At 42.3% G+C, this 26,549-nt stretch overlaps 1 protein-coding gene across 2 annotated transcripts in view; it reads left to right on the top strand.

The window, feature by feature from the left end:
• Positions 1-26,549, top strand: part of LOC133623072 (citron Rho-interacting kinase-like) — a 158,664-nt gene that overhangs the window by 118,287 nt on the left and 13,828 nt on the right. For both annotated transcript variants that reach the window (XM_061986021.2, XM_061986019.2), the window contains 10 exons: positions 22-126; positions 199-368; positions 9,551-9,631; positions 9,705-9,840; positions 9,930-10,069; positions 10,148-10,240; positions 15,237-15,345; positions 22,223-22,351; positions 23,838-23,918; positions 23,986-24,064. In XM_061986021.2, coding sequence (XP_061842005.1) covers positions 22-126; positions 199-368; positions 9,551-9,631; positions 9,705-9,840; positions 9,930-10,069; positions 10,148-10,240; positions 15,237-15,345; positions 22,223-22,351; positions 23,838-23,918; positions 23,986-24,064 — 1,123 coding nt within the window. The remainder of the gene's footprint in view (positions 1-21; positions 127-198; positions 369-9,550; positions 9,632-9,704; positions 9,841-9,929; positions 10,070-10,147; positions 10,241-15,236; positions 15,346-22,222; positions 22,352-23,837; positions 23,919-23,985; positions 24,065-26,549) is intronic.

The following is a 26,549-nucleotide window of genomic DNA, read 5'->3' as shown; positions in this document are numbered from 1 at the left end:
TGTGCTCGTGTGTTCACTCAGATGCAGTGAAGCCACTGGAGGAGTTTGACCTCTGCCTGTCTGACGGAGAGGTGGAGGTTCACGGAGCGGTGGGGGCCACTGAGCTACCCAACACGGCCAAGTCAGGTATTACACGGAACTAAACAAGTCAATGACTCCAATTCGGTTATGAATATGAATGTGATTCTGTTGTGTCAGATGTTCCGTATGTCCTGAAGCTAGAGTCTCGTTGTCATGCCCCTTGCTGGCCTGGACAGTCCATTTACTTCATGGCTCCCAGTTTCCCAGACAAGCAGCGCTGGGTGGCTGTCATGGAATCTGTGGTGGTCGGGGGGCGAGCTTCTCGAGAGAAAGCTGAGGCTGATGCAGTGAGTATACAAGTAATTGAATAGTGGTTGTACTTATTGTTGTACTCGAAAAACATATTCCTTGTATAACCTCTTCCTCCACCTGTCTGTTTTATTAACTGTCATTTTTCCCTCCCTTTTTTCGATCACTTAATCACCTTTTTTTGTCTTTCACATTTGTGTTGCTCTCCCGTCATTCCTTGCATTCATTATTAGTCGCCTAATGGGAATGTTTTATTGATTTGCTCGGTTTTTGCTCATTACATTGAGAATCTGTGTACACATAGGCTGCTGTGTCCAAAAGACAAATGGTTCTGTCTCCTCTGGTCCAGGTAGAAAGTACAGGACACCACAAGGCACTTGCACTTGCCTTCCTATTTAGGGATCGGTTGATTTGTCTGTTGCAACGTCACGCTCACTGTCCTCTGGCTGCAGTACTGTCATTTCTTGTTCAAACACATGAATACAATGAGATTTTTGAAAAGATATCTTAACTCTAAAAGCAATCGGAGAGCACAGACCTCCGCCAGCCCCTACCTCCCATTAGTTAAAGTTGTGACTCCAGACAGTAAGGGTGTAACGGTACACAAAAATTTTGGTTCGGTACATACCTCGGTTTAGAGGTCACGGTTCGGTTCATTTTCGGTACAGTAAGAAAACAACAAAATATAAATTTTATGGTTATTTATTTACCAAATTTGTAAACAATGGCTTTATCCTTTTAACATTGGGAACACTATAATAATTCTGCCCAAAAATAGAAATAGCTCTGTGTGATGGATGTGAGCCACCACTAGGCTGATGAGTGCAACAGCAGGCAGTCATGAATGCTATGGATAATAATAACATACATATACACACAGGGTTGATTGCCAGGGTTAATGTGGTCAACATATATAAAATAAAAACTAAATAAGATAAGGCTCAGAATGGTTTCTTAACAAAACATTTCTACATATAAAGTGCTTTTTTTTTATTGATTGATTGAGACTTTTATTAGTAGATTGCACAGTACAGTACATGTTCCGTACAATTGACCACTAAATGGTAACACCCGAATAAGTTTTTCAACTTGTTTAAGTCGGTATCCACGTTAATCAACATTAAACTTCCTCAAGTTGTTGCTCAGATTAAATAAAACAGGCATGTGATTTTTCCGTCTAAAGTCGGAATTCCGTCTTTTTTAATCTCGGGGGAAAAAAATAATTATCTCCCGTTTTTGCGGTTTTTTTTCCGACCCTAAATCAAGATTCGAGACGTAGTTTATATTACGCCCTAGTTGATTGGTCGATATGTTCTTTGTGACCAATCAGGACATCTGTTATGAATGATGACGTTAATAACGTCATCATTCATAATGGTTATTACCGCCATTTTCCATATGTAAATGATGTCGGTTCTCGAGAGAAAGGACGCTTTACGAGTAAAAGAAATTGATAAACATGTCAAAAATAAGTTTCGATGGGACTGAATGGAAAGGGAAATCACTGATACTGTTGGGAAGAAGGAAGTTACGACTTTGTTCGGTGATTTTATTCGGAAAATCGATCGTCCCGGAAAGGTTTTGTGCACGTGGTGTCATGATAATATTGACTATGGATCACGAGGTTTCAAGGCTTTGGAAGTACATGCGAAACGCCAAAAACATATGAAACAACTTGAAGCAAGGAAAACGAACTTTTCACTAGCTGGTACTTTTGGATGTACCAGCATCCTTTGTTTACATCGACAACTGCCGTAGACATCGAGAGGAAAGATCCACTCAAACAACCCACTTCAGTTTCAGACAGGGTTGTTAATAATGAGGTAAGCTAAAAAATATTTGCTTGCGAAATACGCATGTTTGTTTTAAATATTAACCAATTATTGCTTTGCGAAATATAAATGGGTTTTTCTAAAAATAAAAAGCCACATGAAAATATATTATGAAATTACAGAAATTCAAAGAGTCGCATTATTGATTCCAGTTAACAATTTATTTGAAATAAATTTGCATATAATACTATTTTGTAATATTAAGTTCTTATGTAGTCTCTTGAAACAATATTGTCAGTGGTGTAACAATCTTGAAGGTAAATATTTTCACACTTGTTTCATGCAATATGTCAGTGTCCTCACATTATTATTATTTCCTATTTTCAAATATGAGTAAACAATACTAAACATGTTTAATTATTTTCATAAATTTATATCCTATATCCTGTAGATAATAACACTGATCAATGTGACACCTGTGGATGTGAAATGAACACAAGATACAAATATTAGTGACTAAATACTGTTGGGACTGAACCATATACAGTGATTCATTAGGATAATTGGGTTATGTATGTTCTATTAATGATGTTTTCATGTCTTTAAACACTAAAATATTTTCTTCAAATGGTGCTGCCTTTGTTCATTTTAGCAGGAGCTTCGGGGTCGTCGCCCCCCTTGACCCCCAGACCCCCGGAAATGTTTTCAGTCTTTTTCATTGTGGTCAAATCACATGCCTGATAAAATGACAAAACTTTTCTTCTACATATAAAAAGTGCAACATTAAACAGTTTCAAGTCAACTCGGCCTCAGGTTAACTCAGGAGAGGCTGCTTGAATGCGGTGTTTGCACGACGCTCGTCTTTCTCGTCGTTGAAGCGATGTTCACTTGGGGGCGGTGCTCCTTCAAACGGGTTAGCATGTTTGACGTGTTGCCAGACGCATACCCGACCGCTGCTGAACAATGTCGGCAAACCGCTTTTGCTTTGTAGTCGTAGCCCGGTCGCCGCAAGCATGCCGTGTGTTGTGCCTCGGTGTGCATTGTTTACACAACGTGCGGTACGCTACTTAATATGTCCGTGTGGAAACTCGTTCGGTACACCTCCGAACCGAACCGAAACCCCCGTACCGAAACGGTTCAATACAAATACACGTACCGTTATACCCTTACCAGACAGTGATCTGGTTCACCCTTCCAAATATATTTACTTGTCCCTTATCCCATTTTTGACATTTCCTGAAAAGTTTAATACAAATGTGCCCATTAAAGCTGTCTATAACGGAATTAAAATAATCAGAGTCAACCCTCTTGTCAGTCATCCACTCTCGTTATCTCTTTGGGTGGAGGCGGGACCACTCGCATACGCACAGAGAGACTTGTAACGTAACGTTTTACACTTGTAATGACTCGGGGCCCCTATTCTCTCATGTGCTTAAGTGGAAAAAACTGCGCAGTTGCGTGGATTTCAGCCTCGCAGAATTCTCTCCTTAGAGTACGGTAATAAGTCCGTCACCGCGCGTCTTCATCCAAGAGTTGCCTTCTGGATGGAGCAACCCTGAAATGTGGGTGGTTCCTGTCAAATCTGGCTTTTCCCATCGACTTAAGTAGTTTTGCCCCTATGCGCTCCCCCCAATACAAACATTGGTACCGCTTTATTATGGGGAACATATTCTAAGTAAGAAAGACTTAATTTAGAGTTATTTGGACACGAGAGGAACATATTGTAAGTAACAAAGACGTAGCGGGGGGTGTATATTGTAGCGTCCCGGAAGAGTTAGTGCTGCAAGGGGTTCTGGGTATTTGTGCTGTTGTGTTTATGTTGTGTTACGGTGCGAATGTTCTCCCGAAATGTGTTTGTCATTCTTGTTTGGTGTGGGTTCACAGTGTGGCGCATATTTGTAACAGTGTTAAAGTTGTTTATATGGCCACCCTCAGTGTGACCTGTAAGTTAAAGTTAAAGTACCAATGATTGTCACACACACACTAGGTGTGGCGAAATTATTCTCTGCATTTGACCCATCACCCTTGATCACCCTCTGGGAGGTGAGGGGAGCAGTGGGCAGCAGCGGTGGCCGCACACGGGAATCATTTTTAGTGATTTAACCGCCAATTCCAACCCTTGATGCTGAGTGCCAAGCAGGGAGGTAATGGGTCCCATTTTTATAGTCTTTGGTATGACTCGGCCGGGGTTTAAACTCACAACCTACCCATCTCAGGGCGGACACTCTAACCACAAGGCCACTGAGTAGGTTATGTATGGCTGTTGACCAAGTATGCTTGCATTCACTTGTGTGTGTGAAAAGCCGTAGGTATTATGTGATGGACCGGCACGCAAAGGCAGTGCCTTTAAGGCTTAATGGCGCTCTGTACTTCTCCCTACGTCCGTGTACACAGCGGCATTTTAAAAAGTCATACATTTTACTTTTTGAAATCGATACCGATCATTTCCGATATTACATTTTAAAGCAGCCCGATATTATCGGACATCTCTTCTTTTTTTTTTTTTTGTGTCCTGTCCAGCTTCTCAGGCAAATCATATAGTTGATGTAGATGCCCATGTCGGCTGTTCAGATTTACTTTACAAAAGAGAAGTGTAGGGTACTTCTCTTGTTGCCTTATTTGTATTTGACTTTATTAAATGTATTTATATTATCATTTAGTGCAGCCGGGCCGGAGCAGGAGGGGATAGAAAGAGAAAAAAAAGAAGACAGAGGGGGAAATTGTGGGGACAAGAGGGGGATTAGACAGAGAGACAAAAACAACAACAGCAAACAACAACAACAACAATAATAGAGCAACATCAGCAAATACGACATGTACAAATATGATGGTAAAAGTAATAGCAAATAATCAGTTAGCGAAAAATAAAAAATAATACAGAAATGACAATGAGCATTATTACACTACAAATGGATCAATACAAATACCAATAGAAATAGCGCTATTGATAATGAACAACACCAATAATTTACCTTTATTATCAACAATACAGTTGTTTAAATGCAACAATACATATACGTAATGATAACTTGAGATACGAAAGAATGCAGAAAAATGGAGGGGGAGAAAGAGAAGCAACCTACATTAACCTTGTAGATTGTTATAGTCACAATAGGTTAAGCTTTGTCAGTGTGCCATGTTTTACACCCAGTTTACCCTAGGGCAACAACGTTAATATATGTTTGATGAAACGTGATTATGTGCATGAGTGTAAGTATGCATATGTACTTGTATATGTACAGAATGTGTATATGTGTTTGTACAATGAATGTATATGTACAGAATGTGTATATGTGTTTGTACAGTGAATGTATATGTACAGTATGTGTATGTGTAAGTTTGTATATTGAATGTGCGTGTGGATGTACGAACTTTAGGTAGGTAAATATGTACTGTATTTGTGTATGTATGTGGGAGCTTAGGTACCTATGTACGTATGTGAGCATATGTGAATTTGTATGTACAATACATTCGACTCCCAGAGTGCGTGGGAGCCAGAGCACGGCCCCATCACCCCCGAGAGCCCAACCCACAAACAGTAGGCGTGGTACTTTTTGAAATCGATACCGATCATTTCCGATATTACATTTTAAAGCAGCCCGATATTATCGGACATCTCTAAGTCCCACTCCTTAATGCTTCGGTCACATGCAAAAGGCAAAAATACAGGGGTACCTACTGTACGCACTATGCATGTGGGTTGGGCCTGTCCACAGTCTGGATGGGAGAATACAAATAAGAGAACGATAAAAAAAACACTTAAGCACAAATAGATGAATGATCTTGTTCATTATCTCACTTCCTGAAAGTTTGATGAAAATCTACTCTTTGAGCTATCAATAGTGGAATGAAAGACACAGAGTGAACCCTCTTGCCAGTCTCTACTCTTTGTTTCCGTGGGGCTGCTAGCATACACACACACACACAGAAGTTGAACTGACAAATGATCAGGATCAATTGTCAGTTGTTCCTCATCCATTTCTGACATTTCCTAAAACATTTCATCAAAATCTTCCCATAACTCTTTGAGTTATATTGCTCACTATCAAACAATCAGAGGCGGAGGTTAACACACGTCAATGTCATCGTTTCCTGGGAGGGACTCTAGCAGATTGTGGGGGTTCATACTGTTTAACATGTTTGTCTTTCTTTGACCCTGTTCTTCACTCACTTTAGTTGCATGTTGTCTTCACAAGTGGAGCCTTAAAAATGGCAGGTTTTTCTTAACGTGTGAAATGATTTTACTGTCTGAGCATACAGTATAAACCAGGTTAGTGCATACGGGCTGGGCAGGTGAGGCATAGCTTCACTGGTGTTGGTGACAAATCTAAAAAAGGGATAAAAATTCATGAAGTGAATAAAAATTTGTGCTTTCAAATTTTTTTTTAAAATCCGATTATTCACACTTTTGAATTTGTATTATAATCACAGATTATCACTTGCATAATTTAATTAGTATAAACATCGATAAAGCATATGAAATTACTTATTTTGTTTTAAAAAAACTCCAAAAGTGCCTTATAAACTGTATACTGTATACTATAGCTGTGTCTCAATTCGGCGGCTGCATCCAACGCACTGCGCATGTGTGAGGTGCTGATGTCATCGCGGTACCCGAAGGCTGTGCCAAATCAAAAAAAGTTCTAAGGGTCATTAAAAATTCGGCCGACAAATGTGTCCTTTTCTCCCATTAGCAGAAAGTGTGCATCCTTGTACACTTTGCGTCCTTTCTTATCCCGAGATCCTTTGCGCACTCACTCTAAAAACATGCTTTCAACATGGCGGAGCTATGCGGAGCGGAAAGAGCGACTTTAAAATGTAAGTATAGCTTTATTTATACATTTAAAACAGATATTAAAAGCAGACATCTAGTTGGGGTGTTGGTAGTGATATACATTTGTGTTCAAATCATACTTGCCAACCTTGAGACCTCGAATTCGGGAGATTGGGGGTGGTTTGAGGTGGGCGGGGCCGGGGTGGGCGGGGTTAAGGGGGAGGACTATATTTATAGCTAGAATTACCTGAAATTCAAGTATTTCTTATATATATATATATATATATAGTTATATATATACACATACATATATATATATATATTTATATGTATATATATATATATATATATAGTTATATATATATACACATACATATATATATATATATATTTATATATATATATATATATATATATATATATATATATATATATATATATATATATATAAAACCATTTCAGTGTTCATTTATTTACACATACACACATAACACTCCTCTACTCATTGTTGTATTTGAAAGTGCAATGCTTTGCAGCCAGTAGCACAGCCTTTGAAGGAGCATAGGTATGGGCAGCATCTGTGAAATGTAATTTGCAGGAAAGGAGTGAGTTTAGGGTTGAATTGTCCATCCTCGTTCTATTCTCTGTCACTCGTCGTCGCCATGACTGCCTCTTCTTCGTTCTTCTGCTTCGTCTCCTTCTTATTGTGTGTGCAGTTGTGCACTCTCCAAAAGCCGTAGATGTTATAACGTGACTGGGCCAGCACGCTGTTTACAGTATATGACGGAAAAGCGGACGTGACGACAGGCTGTCCTCACTCAGGTCCCGGACCTGGAGGGGGCGTGCCTTAAGTCCGGCTGGAAATCGGGAGAAATTCGGGAGAATGGTTGTCCCGGGAGATTTTCGGGAGAAGCACTGAAGTTCGGGAGTGTCCCGGAAAATTCGGTAGGGTTGGCAAGTATGGTTCAAATACGAGACCTCCGTGCTCTCTGCGCCTCTCTTTCCCCCAAGGGAGAGACATAATTCCGGCCATTGCAGACAGCTTGGTCCCCGGAGCTTTTTTTCAATGTTTCGAAGTAAAGCCGGACTACTTTTAAATAATATTTTTAGACAGAAAGAAGTTGATTTAATTATGTCATAATAATGTGTGTCCAGAATAATGAAGTATTGTAAATGTAAGAATCAATGTACTGTTATTGCGGTTTTTTTTGTCTTTACTTCTATTAATGATTATTGTGAACTTCCATCCATCCATTTTCTACCGCTTATTCCCTTTGGGGTCGCGGGGGGCGCTGGAGCCTATCTCAGCTACAATCGGGCGGAAGGCGGAGTACACCCTGGACAAGTCGCCACCTCATCGCAGGGCCAACACAGATAGACAGACAACATTCACACTCACATCCACACACTAGGGCCAATTTAGTGTTGCCAATCAACTTATCCCCAGGTGCATGTCGTGTTTAACTTTTCTGTTGTTTTTTTTTGTTTCCTTGTTTTTTTTGCTGTGCAGAATAATCAAGAAGGACTTGGACAACAAAAGAGCAAAAAGAAATGACACAAAACACGTATATAACAGTTTGGATGATCATTTAAAAACATTTTTATAACCTGTATACATAAATAAACTCGTTCTGTAACTGTAGTTGTGTTGTGATTAATTTCCTCTGCCTTCTTTGCAAATAACTATATGATAAGAATAATATTATGCTACCCCAATATTTACTATTATTGGCTATAATGCAACCAATTTGACACAATTAAAAAACTCATACTTGCCAACCCTCCCAATTTTTCCGGGAGACTCCCGAATTTCAGTGCCCCTCCCGAAAATCTCCCGTGGCAACCATTCTCCCGAATTTTTCCCGATTTTCACCCAGACAACAATATTAAGGGCGTGCCGTGATGGCACTGCCTTTAGCGACCGCTTTTTCGCCATACAAACAGCGTGCCGGCCCAGTCACATGTTGTATGCGGCTTCTGCATCCACACGAAAGTGACTGCAAGACATACTTGATCAATAGCCATACAGGTCACACTGAGGGTGGCCGTATAAACAACTTTAACACTGTTACAAATATCGCCACACTGTGAACCCACACCAAACAAGAATGACAAACACATTTCGGGAGAACATCCGCACCGTAACACAACATAAACACAACAGAACAAATACCCAGAATCCCCCCCTCAATCTCCCAAATTCGAAAGTCTCAAGGTTGGCAAGTATGAGAAAACTACATCAATTGTGAATCACATGTTAAAAAAGTAACTGCTGTGCTAAATAAGATTGTGTGCTGTATGGATGGAACGTGAGGGCACTTTCTGGGACATCTTCTGGATTGTCTGCGTGCCACTGCTGGAGGACTCTCGCCAGGACCTAAGCTTCGTCGACCGCATGGGCCGGGTCCTTGGAAGGATGCAGCCTCCGACTTGAGACACAGCTTATGACTCTTGACTCTGAGCTCACCTTTACTTTTACTCTAACCCTTCCTCCTGTTGTGATCCTCAATGGCAAACCCTAACTTCTAACCCTCTGTCACAACCCCTAACTCTGTCACAACGTCCTAATCCTAAACCTAAACCTTTGTAGCAACTTCCTAACCCAACTAACCCAAAATGTAACAACATCCCCATCTCTAACCTGACTATACTAAACCTATTTGTGTCCATTTAGAAACTTCTTGGAAACTCTCTCCTGAAACTGGAAGGAGACGACCGCCTTGATATCAACTGTACGCTTCCACTTACAGATCAGGTGCGGTAACTCACATCTTGGAACACATTAAATGGCCCGCTTGATAATGACGTGCTCCTGGCTGTGATTACAGATAGTTCTGGTGGGCTCGGAAGAGGGGCTGTATGCCTTAAATGTGATCAAAAACTCCCTGACTCATATCCCTGGTTTGGGATCAGTCTTTCAGATCCACATCATCAAGGAGCTTGAAAAATTGCTGATGATTGTTGGTAGGACCTCGAAGCCTCTGTCTGTTAGGATGTGGACACTGAACTTTGCATCAGTTGGTTTGTAACATGGATGTGTGTGTGTGTTGCAGGGGACGAGAGGGCCTTATGCCTGCTGGAGATCAAGAGAGTCAAACAGTCTTTGGCCCAATGCCACCTGCCCACTCAGTCCGAGCTGGCTGCGTACATCTTTGAGACGGTGAAAGGATGCCATTTGTTTGCTGCTGGGAGAGTAGGTCGTCTTGAGAAGAGTACATGTGATGGAACAATGTGATTGGAAGACTTAGATGTCTCTGTGTTGTCTTCACAGATTGACAACGGGTCCTGTATCTGTGCTGCAATGCCAAATAAGATCACTATTCTACGCTACAATGACAATCTCAGCAAATACTGCATTCGCAAGGTGATTTGTCCCATTGCTCGTATACGCTACACCCGACACTTGAGTAATATATAATACCAGTGGTGTGCCGTCAGGGCCAGCAAGGCCTTCCCTGCTGGCCTAATATAACCAGAAACCATGATCATAATTAAAGATACAATTATTGTCGAGGCGGCTGATTGGAGCTGTGGCCGCAAGGTAGGTGGTGCTTGTCGTGGCGGTAATCCTTGAACCCGTTGGTAGGACTCCTGAGGCAGCGGACAGGTACCGACAGGCCAAGCGGTGTGCGGCTTCAGCGGTCGCAGAGGCAAAAACTCGGACATGGGAGGAGTTCGGGGAAGCCATGGAAAACGACTTCCGGACGGCTTCGAAGCAATTCTGGACCACCATCCTCCGCCTCAGGAAGGGGAAGCAGTGCACTATCAACACCGTGTATGGCGAGGATGGTGTTCTGCTGACCTCGACTGCGGATGTTGTGGATCGGTGGAGGGAATACTTCGAAGACCTCCTCAATCCCACCAACACGTCTTCCTATGAGGAAGTCTGTGGTGGGCTCTCCTATTTCTGGGGCTGAGGTTGCTGAGGTAGTTAAAAAGCTCCTCGGTGGCAAGGCCCCGGCCGGGGGTAGATGAGATCCGCCCAGAGTTCCTTAAGGCTCTGGATGCTGTGGGGCTGTCTTGGTTGACAAGACTCTGCAGCATCGCGTGGACATCGGGGGCGGTACCTCTGGATTGGCAGACCGGGGTGGTTGTTCCTCTCTTTAAGAAGGGGAACCGGAGGGTGTGTTCTAACTATCGTGGGATCACACTCCTCAGCCTTCCCGGTAAGGTCTATTCAGGTGTACTGGAGAGGAGGCTATGCCGGATAGTCAAACCTCGGATTCAGGAGGAACAGTGTGGTTTTTGTCCTGGTCGTGGAACTGTGGACCAGCTCTATACTCTCGGCAGGATGGATGGATGGAATTATTTTGTTTAATTTACTTTCCCTAAATATCCAAAAGTATTCATATTCTCTTCATGTCATATTATGCTCATTCCAGTGCTGTTGTTTTTAGTTTTAGTTTGTATCCAATTAGAATTCAGCTATCTTATGTTGCCATGCTGTACCAAATCTGCCAGAGGCCTTCAGATTCAGCAATGCAGGCGTCCGTGCACTGTAAGTGAACGGGGACATACAGTTGATAGACAGTTGCAATAGCCAATCAGATCACGAATTGTTGTCAGTAAGGCCTTTTAGATGGCCTCACGTTGAACGTGACATTTACGTGGCCTGTGATTGGATACTCATCGGGACCGTGAGCGGATGAATTTGAGAAGACAGAGTTGAGAGACAGTTGTGATAGCCAATTAGATCAAATCAAATCAAATCAACTTTATTTATAAAGCACATTTAAAATTTACCACAGGGGTAGGTAGCCAAAGTGCTGTACAATGGGCAGGTTAAAAGATAATACGAGTACCGAGCAAACACAACACAACACAAACAGAACACGATAAAAAATAAATCAATAAAATAGAATAAATAAAAACATAAAAACAGGATCACAGCAGGTGTATTATGGGGCGCCATTGCAGGATGGATATCACTCAGTGTTAAAAGCCATGGAATAAAAGTGTGTTTTTAAGAGAGATTTAAAAACAGGAAGAGAGGAGGCTTGTCTAATACTCAGAGGTAGGTCGTTCCAGAGCTTGGGAGCAGCAGCGGCGAAAGCTCTGTCACCTCTAAGCTTCAGCCTTGTGTCAGGGATTGCAAGTTGTAGACAGTAGCTGTTCTGTTACAACTATCCATCCATCCATTTACTACCGCTTGTCCCTTTTGGGGTCGTGGGGAGTGCTGGATACTATCTCAGCTGCATTCGGGCGGAAGGCGGTGTACACCCTGGACAAGTCGCCACCTCATCAACTAAAAGTTGTAAACTCTTGTTGTTAAAGTGCGTCATGCTTGTCGATTAATTAACATTGTTACATGTGTATTTGTCGCCATCATGTGGTCAGGGCAGTTAGTATATCTTGGGGAAGTGTGTACTTTGAATCAAACTTTATTGACCGGAAGTTGCATCAGCCAAGCAGAGAAATTTACGGTACTGTATTTTTCGGAGTATAAGTCGCACCGGAGTATAAGTCGCACCTGCCGAAAATGCATAATAAAGAAGGAAAAAAAACATATAAGTCGCATTTTTTTGGGAAATGTATTTGATAAAAGCCAACACCAAGAATAGACATTTGAAAGGCAATTTAAAATAAATAAAGAATTTTGAACAACAGGCTGAATAAGTGTACGTTATATGAGGCATAAATAACCAACTGAGAACGTGCCTGGTATGTTAACGTAACATATTATGGTAAGAGTCATTCAAATAACCATAACATATAGAACATGCTATACGTTTACCAAACAATCTGTCACTCCTAATCGCTAAATCCCATGAAATCTTATACGTCTAGTCTCTTACGTGAATGAGCTAAATAATATTATTTGATATTTTACGGTAATGTGTTAATAATTTCACACATAAGTCGCTCCTGAGTATAAGTCGCAACCAAACTATGAAAAAAACTGCGACTTATAGTCCGAAAAATACGGTATATGTTTTAATTGCTGATGCGTTTTAATTGATTTTTAAATGCGCCAGAAAATAACCCGTTTTGTATACTGTTGATGTGGTTCAATGCGCAGTAGTGCGTAAATGTGTTCCTGTATAGTATTTCTCCAGCAATGGTCATGTGGAGACATCAATTATGGTATTTTGAGAGGTAATCATTGAAGTCGGACATCACTGAAGGCCTAGGTGGGAAACGCACGGCCCGCCACTGTATAATACACTCCTGAACAAAATATTTCGGCCGCTGGATTGTAAAATTGTAAGTTGCATGCTTATTTGGCAGCTGACTATGTGAATATGGCAGGAATAATTCAAAGGGTATTTCCAATAACTTTTAGATTATGTATCTTAAAAGCGCATAAAATTTAGCATTTTGGCCTATTGTCCACAAGCAAACTTAAATGGAGTTTCTAAATTCTGGTTCAGTGTTTTTATGTGAACAAGTTTTTAATTTGTGACATAAACTTATGTTTTTCAACCTTATTAATGAACATGGAGTTGTCGGTTTCTTTTGTATAAGAGAAGCCTTATAACACGCACGGGCAAGTAATTAAAATAATTGATGTTGTTTCCTGGGCTCTATGTTACGGAGCCCCTAAAGGGACATGGATGTTTTGCGAGATCTCGCAAAAGTTTTTTTTTCCTATGTCAGTGAACCGGAAGTAAAACAGACACAACAATGGTGAACCGGAAGCGAAACAGACAAAGCGATGGAGGAGCGGGAGCCTACCCATCATCTGTGCTATGTTGTGGGACCATAATACGATTTGATGTCTTTATATATTAGGCCAATACTAAAATAGAAATCAGTAAACTTCTCCAACGGATGATGGGTAGGCTCCTCCATGGCCTTGTCTGTTTCATTTCCAGTTCATCACCGCTTTGTCTGTTTTACTTCCGGTTCACTGACATAGGAAAAAAATATTTTGCGAGATCTCGCAAAACATTTTTTTCCCTTCATGTCCCTTTAGGGCATGGGTGTCAAACTCTGGCCCGCGGGTCAAATTTGAAACGATATCAAATTAACACTAAAGCTGGCCCGCCGATCCTACGGGGGGGGGGCCTTCCAAACGCCAGCCAGCCAGCCAAACGAGTGCTGGTCCAGTCACATAATATGTGCGGCTTCTGCACGCACACACATTAGAATGCAACGCATACTTCATCAACAGCGATACAGGTTACACTGAGGGTAGCCGAATAAAAAACTTTAACACTGTTAGAAATATATGCCACACTGTGAATCCACACCAAACCAGAACCCTTTGCAGCACTAACTCTTCCGGGACGCTACAAGGTGTGTGTGTGTGTGTGTCTGTGTGTGTGTGTGTGTGGGGGGGGGGGGGTTTGGTGGTAACGGGGGTGTATTTTGTAGCGTCTCGGAAGAGTTAGTGCTGCAAAGGATTCTGGGTATTTGTTCTGTTGTGTTTATGTTGTGTTACGGTGCGGATGTTCTCCCAAAATGTGTTTGTCATTCTTGTTTGGTGTGGATTCACAGTGTGGCGTATTATTCTAACAGTGTTAAAGTTTTTTATAGTGGCACCCTCAGTGTAACCTGTATCGCTGTTGATGAAGTATGCGTTGCATTTGCTCATGTGTGCGTACAGAAGTCGCACATTATCTTGTGACTGGGTCTGAACGATGTTAGAATGAATGAAAAGCGGACGTGACGATAGCTCGTAGAGTACGTTAAAGGTTAATTTGTTCAACCTTGGCCCGCGGCTTTGTTCAGTTTTAAATTTTGGCCCACTCTGTATTTGAGTTTGACACCCCTGCTTTAGGGCCTCCGTACTATGTAAGGGTGTGCTGGTTTTAAAGATGATTAATATAATATATGTCCAGTGTGTACACTGCCTTCTGCCAAAATGCAGCTGAGATAGGCTCCAGCACCCCCCGCCACCCTGAGAGGGACAAGCGGTAGATAAACGGATGGATGGATATGACAATATTCATGAAAATATGAATATATTTTAGAATGCCATCAAGTCAGCTGTGGTTGCTTTTTTGTGCTTCTGGTTGGACAAACTATGCATGACAGCCAGTGAAGGTGTTTTAATGTGGACCAAGACTGTTTTGAAACTACACTTATGTGCATGTACAGATGTTTTAACATTGCAGAGACCTTTTTGAAAACATCTATTTGTGTATAGACTTGGAGACAAGACACACATTGATGAGTGCATAGAGAATCATCACGAGATGACAATGTTAAACCACATTTCATCTGAATGTAGTTTACCCAAATCAGGTTGTAATTTGTTGTGCTGGTTGGGGATGTCTTCTGAGTGCCTCCTTTTAGCTATTCATGTCCTAAGTCACTCGTTGACTTTGCTCTTGACAAAGGTTTTGTTGTTCATCTACACACCTCACACATCTCATCATGTAGCATTCAAATCAAGCATACTTTTGATCTCCCAGGAGATTGAAACCCTGGAGCCTTGCAGCTGCATCCACCTGACCAGCTACAGCATCATCATTGGAACCAACAAGTTTTACGAGATCGAGATGAAGCAGTTTGTGCTTGAGGGTGAGCTAATCATCTTATTCTGGCACTTTCCCCAATCTTGACTGTAAGTGCAATGTCACATTTATACCGTTTGTCGCTACTGACATACAGTACAGTGTGTGATGATGCATTTTAACTGTTTTTGAACAGTCTGATGGTCTCATTGCTTGTACAGGGGTTACCTTTTACCAGTAAATTTGCAGCAGCTCAGCTCTACAACACAGGAAATGCTTACATTTCATTTGACGTTATTGTCAGTAATATCAATGTCCTTATGTTACCCACAAGATTCGGTCGCTCACTTTTCCGTTCTGCATGGGACTCGAACCGAAGTCGTCCGCATGAGAGGCGAGCGTGCTGACTACTGAGTTCAAAGCGCTGCACTGCTCTTGAGGTTGGCAGTGAATGAGGTTTACCAATTGCCACATGGCTCCGCCACACTGGCTGGCCTCCGTTACACTTAGACAGATTTGTTAATGGACATTCCAATTCTTGCCGTTCCCCGTGCATTGCGACCAGTTCTATAGAGCTCTCCACTCCTGCAATCATTCCTTAGTAGGTCAGCGTACGGTGGCATTGGGCCTCCTTTTGGTCGGTGCCCGTGTGTTGGCTCTGTGGAGAATGCATATATGTTTAAGAGTTCTTTCTGTATTCATAGTCATGTTTGAAACTGCTAGTGTTTTTCTATTTGTATTCTTTCTGTTTTTTTATCTTATGTTTGCTAGTAAACTATGTGTGTTACCTTGAAGGCTTGCACTGTAGGAGATGGAATACTCCCTTTTGTCTTATCTGTAGTAGAACAATGAGGCTGTGTTCCTTTCCGGACAGGTGGGGGCTTTCTTCATGTGCAAAAAGTTGGCTCTTCCGTTTGAGTGTTGGATCGATACGAGAAGTCGATATGAATGTATTGGTTTTGCTGATCTCCTGAAGCTTCAGTAAAACTTGATGGTATTCCTATTCTGTCTTGATGGTCCTTCTTGCTCTGCATATATGTCATCTGAAAGAACTTGGGTTTGACCAGTGACTTTACTTCCCTGGGAGGGAAGTCTGGTCAGACGCAACATCTCCCAGAGCCATACGTGCTTGCAAGAAGTTCTGGTTGTTTGTGGCAGTGACTTGCAAATGTCATCCTTCTGGATTCCACCTTGTCACTCAGCCTTGGCAGACCCTCATACAGATACTAGTTGGTAACATGCTTGTTCTGTCACGCTTGGTGACACCCTCAAAGAGGCTAGCGGATCCCAAGACGCAAAACACAGGCAGGAACAAGAACAAAAAGGTTTTTTATTGCTCAAGACAGGGATAACGAGCAACACTTAAGTGGATAACAAAAAAACTACGGTGCATAAAAAAGGGGAACAAAAGATTGCACTGCGAAAAAGACTGCAACAGGTAAAATACAAAATCAAGAATAGGGTGAGTACCTGAGCCGAGAGGAAGGCGAAAGGTCGTACAGGAACTGGAATTGAGGAGAAGAATCCAGAGCACGAATCAGAGGTCCTGTGTCACGAAGAGTAATCAGCCAGTGCCTTCCTACCCCTACAGGTGTGGTTAAATAGACCAGTTAATTATGCATACCTGCAGCAATTATGCCCCAACAAAAAAAACATAAGACACAAAAGAAAAACCAATTAACTGCTCCTGACACTGAACATCAAAATGGTCTTACCGGCCAAACAAAAGGTGACAAAACAAGTGGATGGAAATTGGTGTCACAATAGCGTGTGACATGTTCTGGTTGATGTTCAGTACCACACTGGTGTAGTATCCATCCGGAGACTTTAGAAGAGTGGGTTTCAGAGCCATAGAGGAGCAAGCTTGGAAAAAGCTAATCTTGATGTGTCGAGAGAGATTGGATTTTCTCACACTTGACATGCCATTCAGAGCTCTCTATGGCAACACCTTTGTCACCTCAATGTCCTGTTCTGATGACTTGACCTAAGAACCTAGGTACTTGAAGTCGCTGGCTTCTGCCGGAAAATTACCTCCTTCTTGAGTTGGATGGTCCAGCGGGGTGTTTGAAGGATCCCGATTTTCTTTGCATACAGCCTGAGACATTCTGCCCCCACTCTGTTAAAGAGCTCTTTAACCTGTTCTACTAGTCAGAAAACAGACAGATGTCCGTTGTTATGTTAACTATTGTTACGTTCCCAGATGGCTCAGAGTCAAGGGCTCGTAGGGGAACATAAGGTTTGTCATCATCAAGAATGTGTTTAGGAAAAGTCAGGACTGGCATCTCAAAATATATAGTTCAACTATACTCACCATTTTTCCACTTCAAAGTAATCCCCCTGGAGTCTGGAGAACTTTCCCAGCTTTCTCTGCTACATCTTTGCTTACTCCTTGAAGGATTCTTCCATAATACTCCGCAGCTTTGTCGTCGTGATCTTCTTGTCTTCATCCACATCTTTAAAAGTGGTCCCCTAGATAACCCTCCGTAACCTTGGGGGAAATAAAAAATGACACCGAGCCAGGTCAGGTGAGTAGTGAAGTTGCTCAAGCAAGGCTATGTTCTTTCAGACAGGAACTGTTGAAGGCTCTGGGCATCGTGAAGAGGCGCCTTGTCATGGTGAATCAGCCAAAAGTTGTCCTGCCACAACTCTCGCCTCTTCTCGCGCACTGAACAAAGCTAACGCTGCAGGACCACTTTCTGGTGCTCGTTAGTCGTCTTGACCTGTGCCAAGAAATCGCAATGCCCCTCATATCGAAAAACACTACAGAGTCACCATCAACAGCCTTGGAACTTTTCTGACTCACCTCGTATGTAAAACAGTGAGGTCCAAAGTGCCACCTGGGGTGTTTTGCCAAACACCCCTGACACCATACTTATTTTGATTATTGTTTCTCAGCTGTTTGTACATGTTGCAGTTCATAAATAAAGGTTTATTAAAAAAAATAGATAAAAAAATTGCCTCTGCGCTAGAGATGCGCGGATAGGCAATTTATTGCATCCGCAACCGCGTCAGAAAGTCGTCAACCATCCGCCATCCACCCGATGTAACGTTTGATCAGAACTGCACCCGCCCGCCATCCGCCCGTTGTTATATATCTAATATTAATAAAAAATAAAAAAAAAGGGTGAAAACTACGCGAATTGCACCTTGTGCAGACAAGATTTTTCGATCGGACACGGAGGAATTAGCGATGTAAAAGACCACGTTGGGACAAAAAAACACAAGTCTAATGCCGTTGCTAGCGATACAAGTGGAAAACTTTCAACGTTTTTCGTCGCCCAAACAGATTCTTTGGATGTGATAAATGCCGAAGTTTTATTTACGGAGGCAATAATTGAGCATGGACTTCCAATCGCACTGGCTGATCACATGGGACAGTTAATAATGTAATGCAACCTTTAAAAATCATTACGCGGTGATCGCGATCCCAAAAATAAACTTTTCTTGCATGATAATGTCCAGAAAAATTCGCTTTATATTACTATAGAGTCCTTTTAACGAATGAGTTTGATGGTTTATCACAAACCTTAAATGAAAGAAGTCCTTTGTTCTCCTGCACCATGGCCTTGCTTCGTGTTTGGTGCGCGTCGGCTGTATTTCACAGCACGACATACTGTTAAAAGTGTTTATACTATTTATACTTTCAATTAACAAATTGAAGTCTTGTGAAAGGTTGACAGGATAACTGGCATTAACTGTCAAAATAATTTCAAACTATTGAAGTTATCTTACAGAATAAACATGTCAATCAACCCATATGATTTTTGCTGTAATATTTTTGCATGTTCTCCCCGTGACTGCGTGGGTTCCCTCCGGGTACTCCGGCTTCCTCCCACTTCCAAAGACATGCACCTGGGGATAAGTTGATTGGCAACACTAAATTGGCCCTAGTGTGTGAATGTTGTCTGTCTATCTATGTTGGCCCTGCGATGAGGTGGCGACTTGTCCAGGGTGTACCCCGCCTTCCGCCCGATTGTAGCTGAGATAGGCTCCAGCGCCCCCCGCGACCCCAATGGGAATAAGCGGTAGAAAATGGATGGATGGATGGATTTTTGTTTTGAAAAGTCACTGTGACTGATAGAAAAGTGATGGTTTTAGCAACATTTTAACCTGTCTGAATGCTAATAATCATTTTGCGTCGGGGGGCGAAGCCCTGAACCCTCCACCAGGACTTTGTCCTGGACCTACCGGGGCCTGCGGCCCTTGGACCCTGGCTACTAGGTTTTTCTGATTTAAAAGTTGGCAGGTATGGTGAGGTTATAAAGCTTTTGCCTGTTAAAGAAAGGAGACTGATCCAATGGAGCACAGACTTGCGCGTGCAACGCTGTCACGACCCAGACGCACACCAGTGCGCAATCATATGGGAGCCGCGCTGAGCGCACCTCCAAGCGCGTCTCGCTGCCGGCGACGGCCAGGTATGGGCCCACGCTCCAGCGCCATCCATTTTCAGGGCTAGTTGATTCGGCAGGTGGGTTGTTACACACTCCTTAGCGGGTTCCGACTTCCATGGCCACCGTCCTGCTCTCTATATCAACCAGGGTGAGCTCCACCCCTTTCGTGAGCGCACTGCGCGCGGAGTGACCCCTGTTACGCGCCCCCGGCAACAGGGGTGGCAAGCAGGTAAGCTGCGCGGGCGGAGCGCGCGGAGTGACCCATGTTACGAGCCCCCGGCCACGGGGGTGGCGGGCAGGTAAGCTGCTTACCTGCTGCGCGTGACGCCGGCCGCGGCGAAAGCGGACGAGGCGGGGTGTCGGTGCGGTGGGCGCGGTAGTGACCCTGGACGTGCGTCGGGCCCTTCTCGCGGATCGCCTCAGCTACGGCTCCCGGTGGGGCCCTCTCGGGGGAAGGGGCCTCGGTCCCGGACCCCGGCGAGGCGTCCCTTCTCCGCTCCGTAAAAGTGTCCATCTCTTTTCTTTTTTTTTCTTCTGTTGTGGCATATGCAGCAGGTGCCTGCTCGTTTTTCGTATGTGGGTAACAACATTTAACTATGTATATATATTTCCGAATTGGTCTAACTGCCACCCGCAAAAAAAATAAAAAAATCTAATTAATCCGCCCGACCCGACCCGCGAGCGGATAAAATCTTATTTTTTTCAAATTTCATCCGCCCGATCCGCGGATAATCCGCGGACTCCGCGGTTGTGTCCGCAAACCGCGCATCTCTACTCTGCGCATGCGCATAGCATAGATCCAACGAATTGATGACTAAATTAATCACCAACTATTTTTATAATCGATTTTAATCGATTTAATCGATTAGTTGTTGCAGCCCTAGTTCAAACACTGATGACATCTATTAAACAAGACAAGGGGCAAAGAATTAAACAGAGACAGAATTCAATTTTGGACTCAATTGAGGAGAGTCGCCTGTACACCGTACCTTTGAACAGTATCTCAGCACGCTCCTCCTTCTTTATTTGACTTTCTGCGACCACATGACCACAGCTGCTTCCAGAGGGAAGTGGGTCGTAAACAGCATTGCCTTTGGTTACCGAACAGTTCAAAAGAAGAGGTCATAAAATAGTTCAAAAAGACGTTCGTAAAACAGTTCATAAAGGAGGTTCAAGAAGAGGTCGGCTGGAGGGGAGTCTGTTCAATCAATCAATCAATCAATCAATCAATCAATGTTTATTTATATAGCCCTAAATCACAAGTGTCTCAAAGGGCTGCACAAGCCACAGCGACATCCTCGGTACAAAGCCCACATAAGGGCAAGGAAAAACTCACCCCAGTGGGACGTCGATGTGAATGACTATGAGAAACCTTGGAGAGGACCGCATATGTGGGTAACCCCCCCCCCCCTCTAGGGGAGACCGAATGCAATGGATGTCGAGTGGGTCTGACATAATATTGTGAGAGTCCAGTCCATAGTGGATCCAACATAATAGTAAGAGTCCAGTCCATAGTGGGGCCAGCAGGAAACCATCCCGAGCGGAGACGGGTCAGCAGCGCAGAGATGTTCCCAGCCGATGCACAGGCGAGCGGTCCGCCCCGGGTCCCGACTCTGGACAGCCAGCACTTCATCCATGGCCACCGGACCTGTGCCCCCCCCCCACAAGGAAGAGGGGAGCAGAGGAGAAAAGAAAAGAAACGGCAGATCAACTGGTCTAAAAGGGGGGTCTATTTAAAGGCTAGAGTATACAAATGAGTTTTAAGATGGGACTTAAATGCTTCTACTGAGGTAGCATCTCTAATTGTTACCGGGAGGGCATTCCATAGTATTGGAGCCTGAATAGAAAACGCTCTATAGCCCGCAGACTTTATTTGGGCTCTGGGAATCACTAATAAGCCGGAGTTCTTTGAACGCAAATTTCTTGCCGGGACATATGGTACAATACAATCGACAAGATAGGACGGAGCTAGACCGTGTAGTATTTTATACGTAAGTAGTAAAACCTTAAAGTCACATCTTAAGTGCACAGGAAGCCAGTGCAGGTGAGCCAGTATAGGCGTAATATGATCAAACTTTCTTGTTCTTGTCAAAAGTCTAGCAGCCGCATTTTGTACCAATTGTAATCTTTTAATGCTAGACATAGGGAGACCCGAAAATAATACATTACAGTGGTCCTGCTTCCTCTCCACTTTGAAGTCCTTGGGTTAGAACAATATCTTTCTGTTGATTACCATACATGAAAGAAAACAGAACACTTTAATTTTGCTTCCCCCCCTACACAGTGGAGTTTTACTAGCCTTACTCTTGGTAGGTTCCAAAGACAGCTTTTGTCTTCTCACCGGGCACTCAAATGTAACACAAAGTTTTTGTGATAACTTAGAAACAATTATTCTAACAGTTGTGCATTTTGAAACCTTTCTTGATGGAAACAGTTTTTACACCCCTGCTGAAACCCTTTATATAGATGCAGTGTATGTTTATTAAAGAAGGTGTAACTGAACTACAACCGAATCTGCTATTTGACGCACATCCTGTGTTTGATCCGCTACAGAGTTCTTGGACAAGAACGACATGTCGCTGGCTTCAGCGGTATTTGCTGCCTCGTCTCACACTTTCCCTATCGCCATCATGCAGGTGGCCAGCAGCATGCACAAGGAGGAGTACCTGCTATGTTTTCATGGTGGGTGCACACAGCCACAGCAACACTACGCTTTGTAGTCAACTCATACATAAATACGGTGGCACCTGTTTATGTCCACCACATGCCTTAGTCCAGGGGTTCTTAACCGTTTTGAACTCGGGGCCTAACTTTTTCACTACAGAGCGGTCTGGGGCACACTCAAATATTAACATTGGATTGGTAATTTTACCCTTATTTTTATTTAAGTTAAATAATGAAATCAAACCTATTCACAGTTTACAACCATGTCAAGTTTTATGACAGCTTGTGTTAGTCACAATGATTATTTTTTATTTAACACATGAATCTTAGGCTTAGGTCAGGCTGATTAGAAAATTAAGTACTTATCAAATACACAAAGATAGGACTCAAGAATAGCTGACAAAAAAGTAACATACAATTATGTTGTGCTAAAAGGCATAAACAAAATAACAATAAATATGTTTCTTAGCTGAACTCTCAATAAAATAAAGTGCAAATGAAAACAGCTTCACCATTTTAGTCATAATTATGGCTAACAACGCTAGCTTGATTACATTATGATAGCACATACAAATATGCTTGAAAACACTCCTGCAGACATCACGCATGGGACGGTTTAGTAATGCAAGTATGAATTGTTTTAGTTATAATGTAAAACTTACAACTGTTGCTTGGAGTGATGAATGAAGAATCATTTCGAGTAGAAACGCTATGGACGGCTATACTGTGATGATCCGTTACCCGGATCTTGTTTTGTTTAAGTTTAGGATTACCTTAGTTCTGTTTCAGCACCCCTGTTTTTGTGTTCCTTGTTGCCATGGGTGCTGATTATGTTCACCTGTCTCTGATTAGTGGTCGGGACGCTCACCTGGTCACGGTCACTAATCAGAGAGCTATTTATTCCTGCCTCTCGCCACACCCTGTCTGGCTGTTTTGTTTACTTCCCGTTTACTTTGGTTATCTTTGCTTCTTGTTGCTAAGTTTATATTTTGCTTCCTGTGCCGTCGGCACATTCCTGTTTTTGTATTCTTGCCTTGTTATGGTAATGAACCGTTTTTCCTACCTGCACGCTGCTTCTGAACGTCCAGCTGCATCTTGGGGAAACGACCAGCGCATAACCATGCGACCCCATCGTAACATATACGTCCGGTTCAAGACACAACACAGGAAGTACATTTTGCACCGGCAGTGAGCGAACTTATCCAAAAGATGACGTCATTGCACAAACAATAACACACCATTTCAATGTCTCCATCGGTGTAATATGAAGACTGTTTGTTGAATACAAAACATTATGACCTTTTAGCGAAGAAAAATCCATAAATTAGCCGCACCGTTTTATAAACCGCAGGATTCATAGCATGGGAAAAAAAGGAGCGTCTTATAGTCCGAAAAATACAGTAGTCAATATGTAATGTGTACTGTATCAATCTCTAAATCCACTATATATTTTGGACTTGACTCCACTTAACTCCCAACATCGCAACATTTTGTCATCTTCCAGAGTTTGGAGTGTTTGTGGACACGTATGGGCGAAGGAGCCGCACCGAGGACATCAAGTGGAGTCACCTGCCTTTGTCCTTTGGTAAATGCAACGAATGAACCCATGTTGTTGAATGTAGAGCAGTACTTGACTATGTTCTGTGGTGCAGCCTACAGAGAGCCCTATTTGTTTGTCACCTACTTCAACTCACTGGATGTCATTGAGGTTCAGGGACACTCTGCTTTGAGGTGAGTGCCAGTGGACACCAAATCCCATTTAACATCACTTGGAGTGGGGCTGCCCAAACCTTTAGGCCGCATACGGAAAAGCTTGAAATGATGTAAGGGTCACTTTATCACATTTTGTACATATTGGGCCTGATCTACTCAGATCCAAATAACAAGTGCTAAAGAGTGTGCAAACAAACAAATTGAGAGTATCATTAGTGGGCGTGCTGCGGCTGTGTGTGTAACAAGTGCCTATTTAAATGGCATTTTTGTGTGTATACTGGCTGTCACCATGGAGACACTTATTTCCCTCTACATTTATGGCATCATGTGGTCCAGCCTGTAGTGTTTCGTCATGTTGTTGACATGCGGCATACAAATATGTACAGTATGTATCACCTTTTCTTGGTTATATTGAAGGGCGAACAGAGCATCTTTTTAGCACACTGAAGGTGTGCTCCTGTTTAATGCATATTTTTTTCCTATAGGGAATATGTTGGTAATAATATATCTCCTATATGAAACGCAACCTTACATCAAAATGAATCAATTGAATTAGTTTTAATTAGAGATGTCCGATAATATCGGACTGCCGATATTATCTGCCGATAAATGCTTTAAAATGTGATATCGGAAATTATCGGTTTCAAAAAGTAAAATGTATGACTTTTTAAAACGGCGCTGTGTACACGGACGTAGGGAGAAGTACAGAGCGCCAATAAACCTTAAAGGCACTGCCTTTGCGTGCCGGGCCAGTCACATAATATCTACGGTTTTTCACACACACAAGGCATACTTGGTCAACAGCCATACAGGTCACACTGAGGGTGGCCGTTTAAACAACTTTAAAACTGTTACAAATATGCGCCACACTGTGAACCCACACCAAACAAGAATGACAAACACATTTCGAGAGAACATCCGCACAGTAACACAACATAAACACAACAGAACAAATACCCAGAATCCCTTGCAGCACTAACTTTTCCGGGACGCTACAATATACACCCCCCGCTACCCCCTACCCCCCCATCTCAACCCCGCCCACCTCAACCTCCTCATGCTCTCTCAGGGAGAGCATGTCCCAAATTCTAAGATGCTGTTTTGAGGCATGTTAAAAAAAATAATGCACTTTGTGACTTCAATAATAAATATGGCAGTGCCATGTTGGCATTTTTTTCCATAACTTGAGTTGATTTATTTTGGAAAACCTTGTTACGGGGAATCACAACAAAATTAGGCATAATAATGTGTTAATTGCACGACTGTGTGTATCGGTTGATATCGGAATCGGTAATTAAGAGTTGGACAATATCGGAATATCGGATATCGGCAAAAAAGCCATTATCGGACATCTCTAGTTTTAATCAGCCCCTTAAGTCATTCAGCAGCTATACAACTATAAAATGATATTTCTGAATAGACAATATGTCTGATATTTGTGTTTGTGACAGTCCACATATGTTGACACACACAGCTGCAGAATTATCTGTCCATCATATGTCTTTGCAGTGCGATCTCCTCCTTTCTTACAGTCATTTGTGCGTAACAGTGCCAGTTTGCACGCGCTTTATTAGCGTGCTAAATATAGAAGCAATACAACGTCCGCAAAACAGTTTTGCAGATCACCAGCATATATTCTGCATATTCATGAAGACAGACACGCTAAATGGATTGTCTTCTCTGTTTTTCTCATTTAAGAGACGCAATCCTCTGCGCATAAGTTTCGTAGATCAACTTTGCGTGTGCTGTCAAGTTTGCACGTATTTTACTACAAGCAAACTTTTTAGTAGATCAGGCCCTAAAGATTCTAAAACGCAATGTTAAAAGTTGAAGTACCAATGATTGTCACACACACACTAGGTGTGGCGAAATAATTTTCTGCATTTGACCCATCACCCTTGATCACCCCCTGGGAGGTGAGGGGAACAGTGGGCAGCAGCGAGCAGCAGCGGTGGCCGCGCCCGGGGATCCTTTTTGGTGATTCAACCCCAAATTCCAACCCTTGATGCTGAGTGGTAATGAGTCCCATTTTTATGGTCTTGGGTATGACTCGGCCGGTGTTTGAACTCACGACCTACCGATCTCAGGGCGGACACTCTAGCCACTAGGCCAATGTGTATACTAAGTTATATATATATGTGTATATACATATATATATATATATATATATATATATATGTATATATATATATATGTATATATATATATATATATATATATATATATATATATATATATATATATATATATATATATCCTAAAAATATGCAAACAAATCTGTGTTTACATAATTGATACTTCAAACTTGCATAAATATAACATGAATATAAGATAACTTGCCTTCTGCGAGCTTCAAAATGTAATAAATAAAATGGTAAAGTTGTTGATAAACAAGTAATTATTTTAATAATTAAATATGGTCATTTTAAATGAATTATTATGATAATTTAAAATTAATTATTTCAAATATGTTTATTTTAATGTACCGGTATAATTCTATGGC

This window comes from Nerophis lumbriciformis, linkage group LG12 (genome assembly GCF_033978685.3).
Source record: "Nerophis lumbriciformis linkage group LG12, RoL_Nlum_v2.1, whole genome shotgun sequence".
In the NCBI taxonomy this organism is placed as follows: domain Eukaryota; kingdom Metazoa; phylum Chordata; class Actinopteri; order Syngnathiformes; family Syngnathidae; genus Nerophis; species Nerophis lumbriciformis.
The sequence above is the reverse complement of the archived record's forward strand: the minus strand, read 5'-3'. Positions and strand labels throughout refer to the sequence as shown.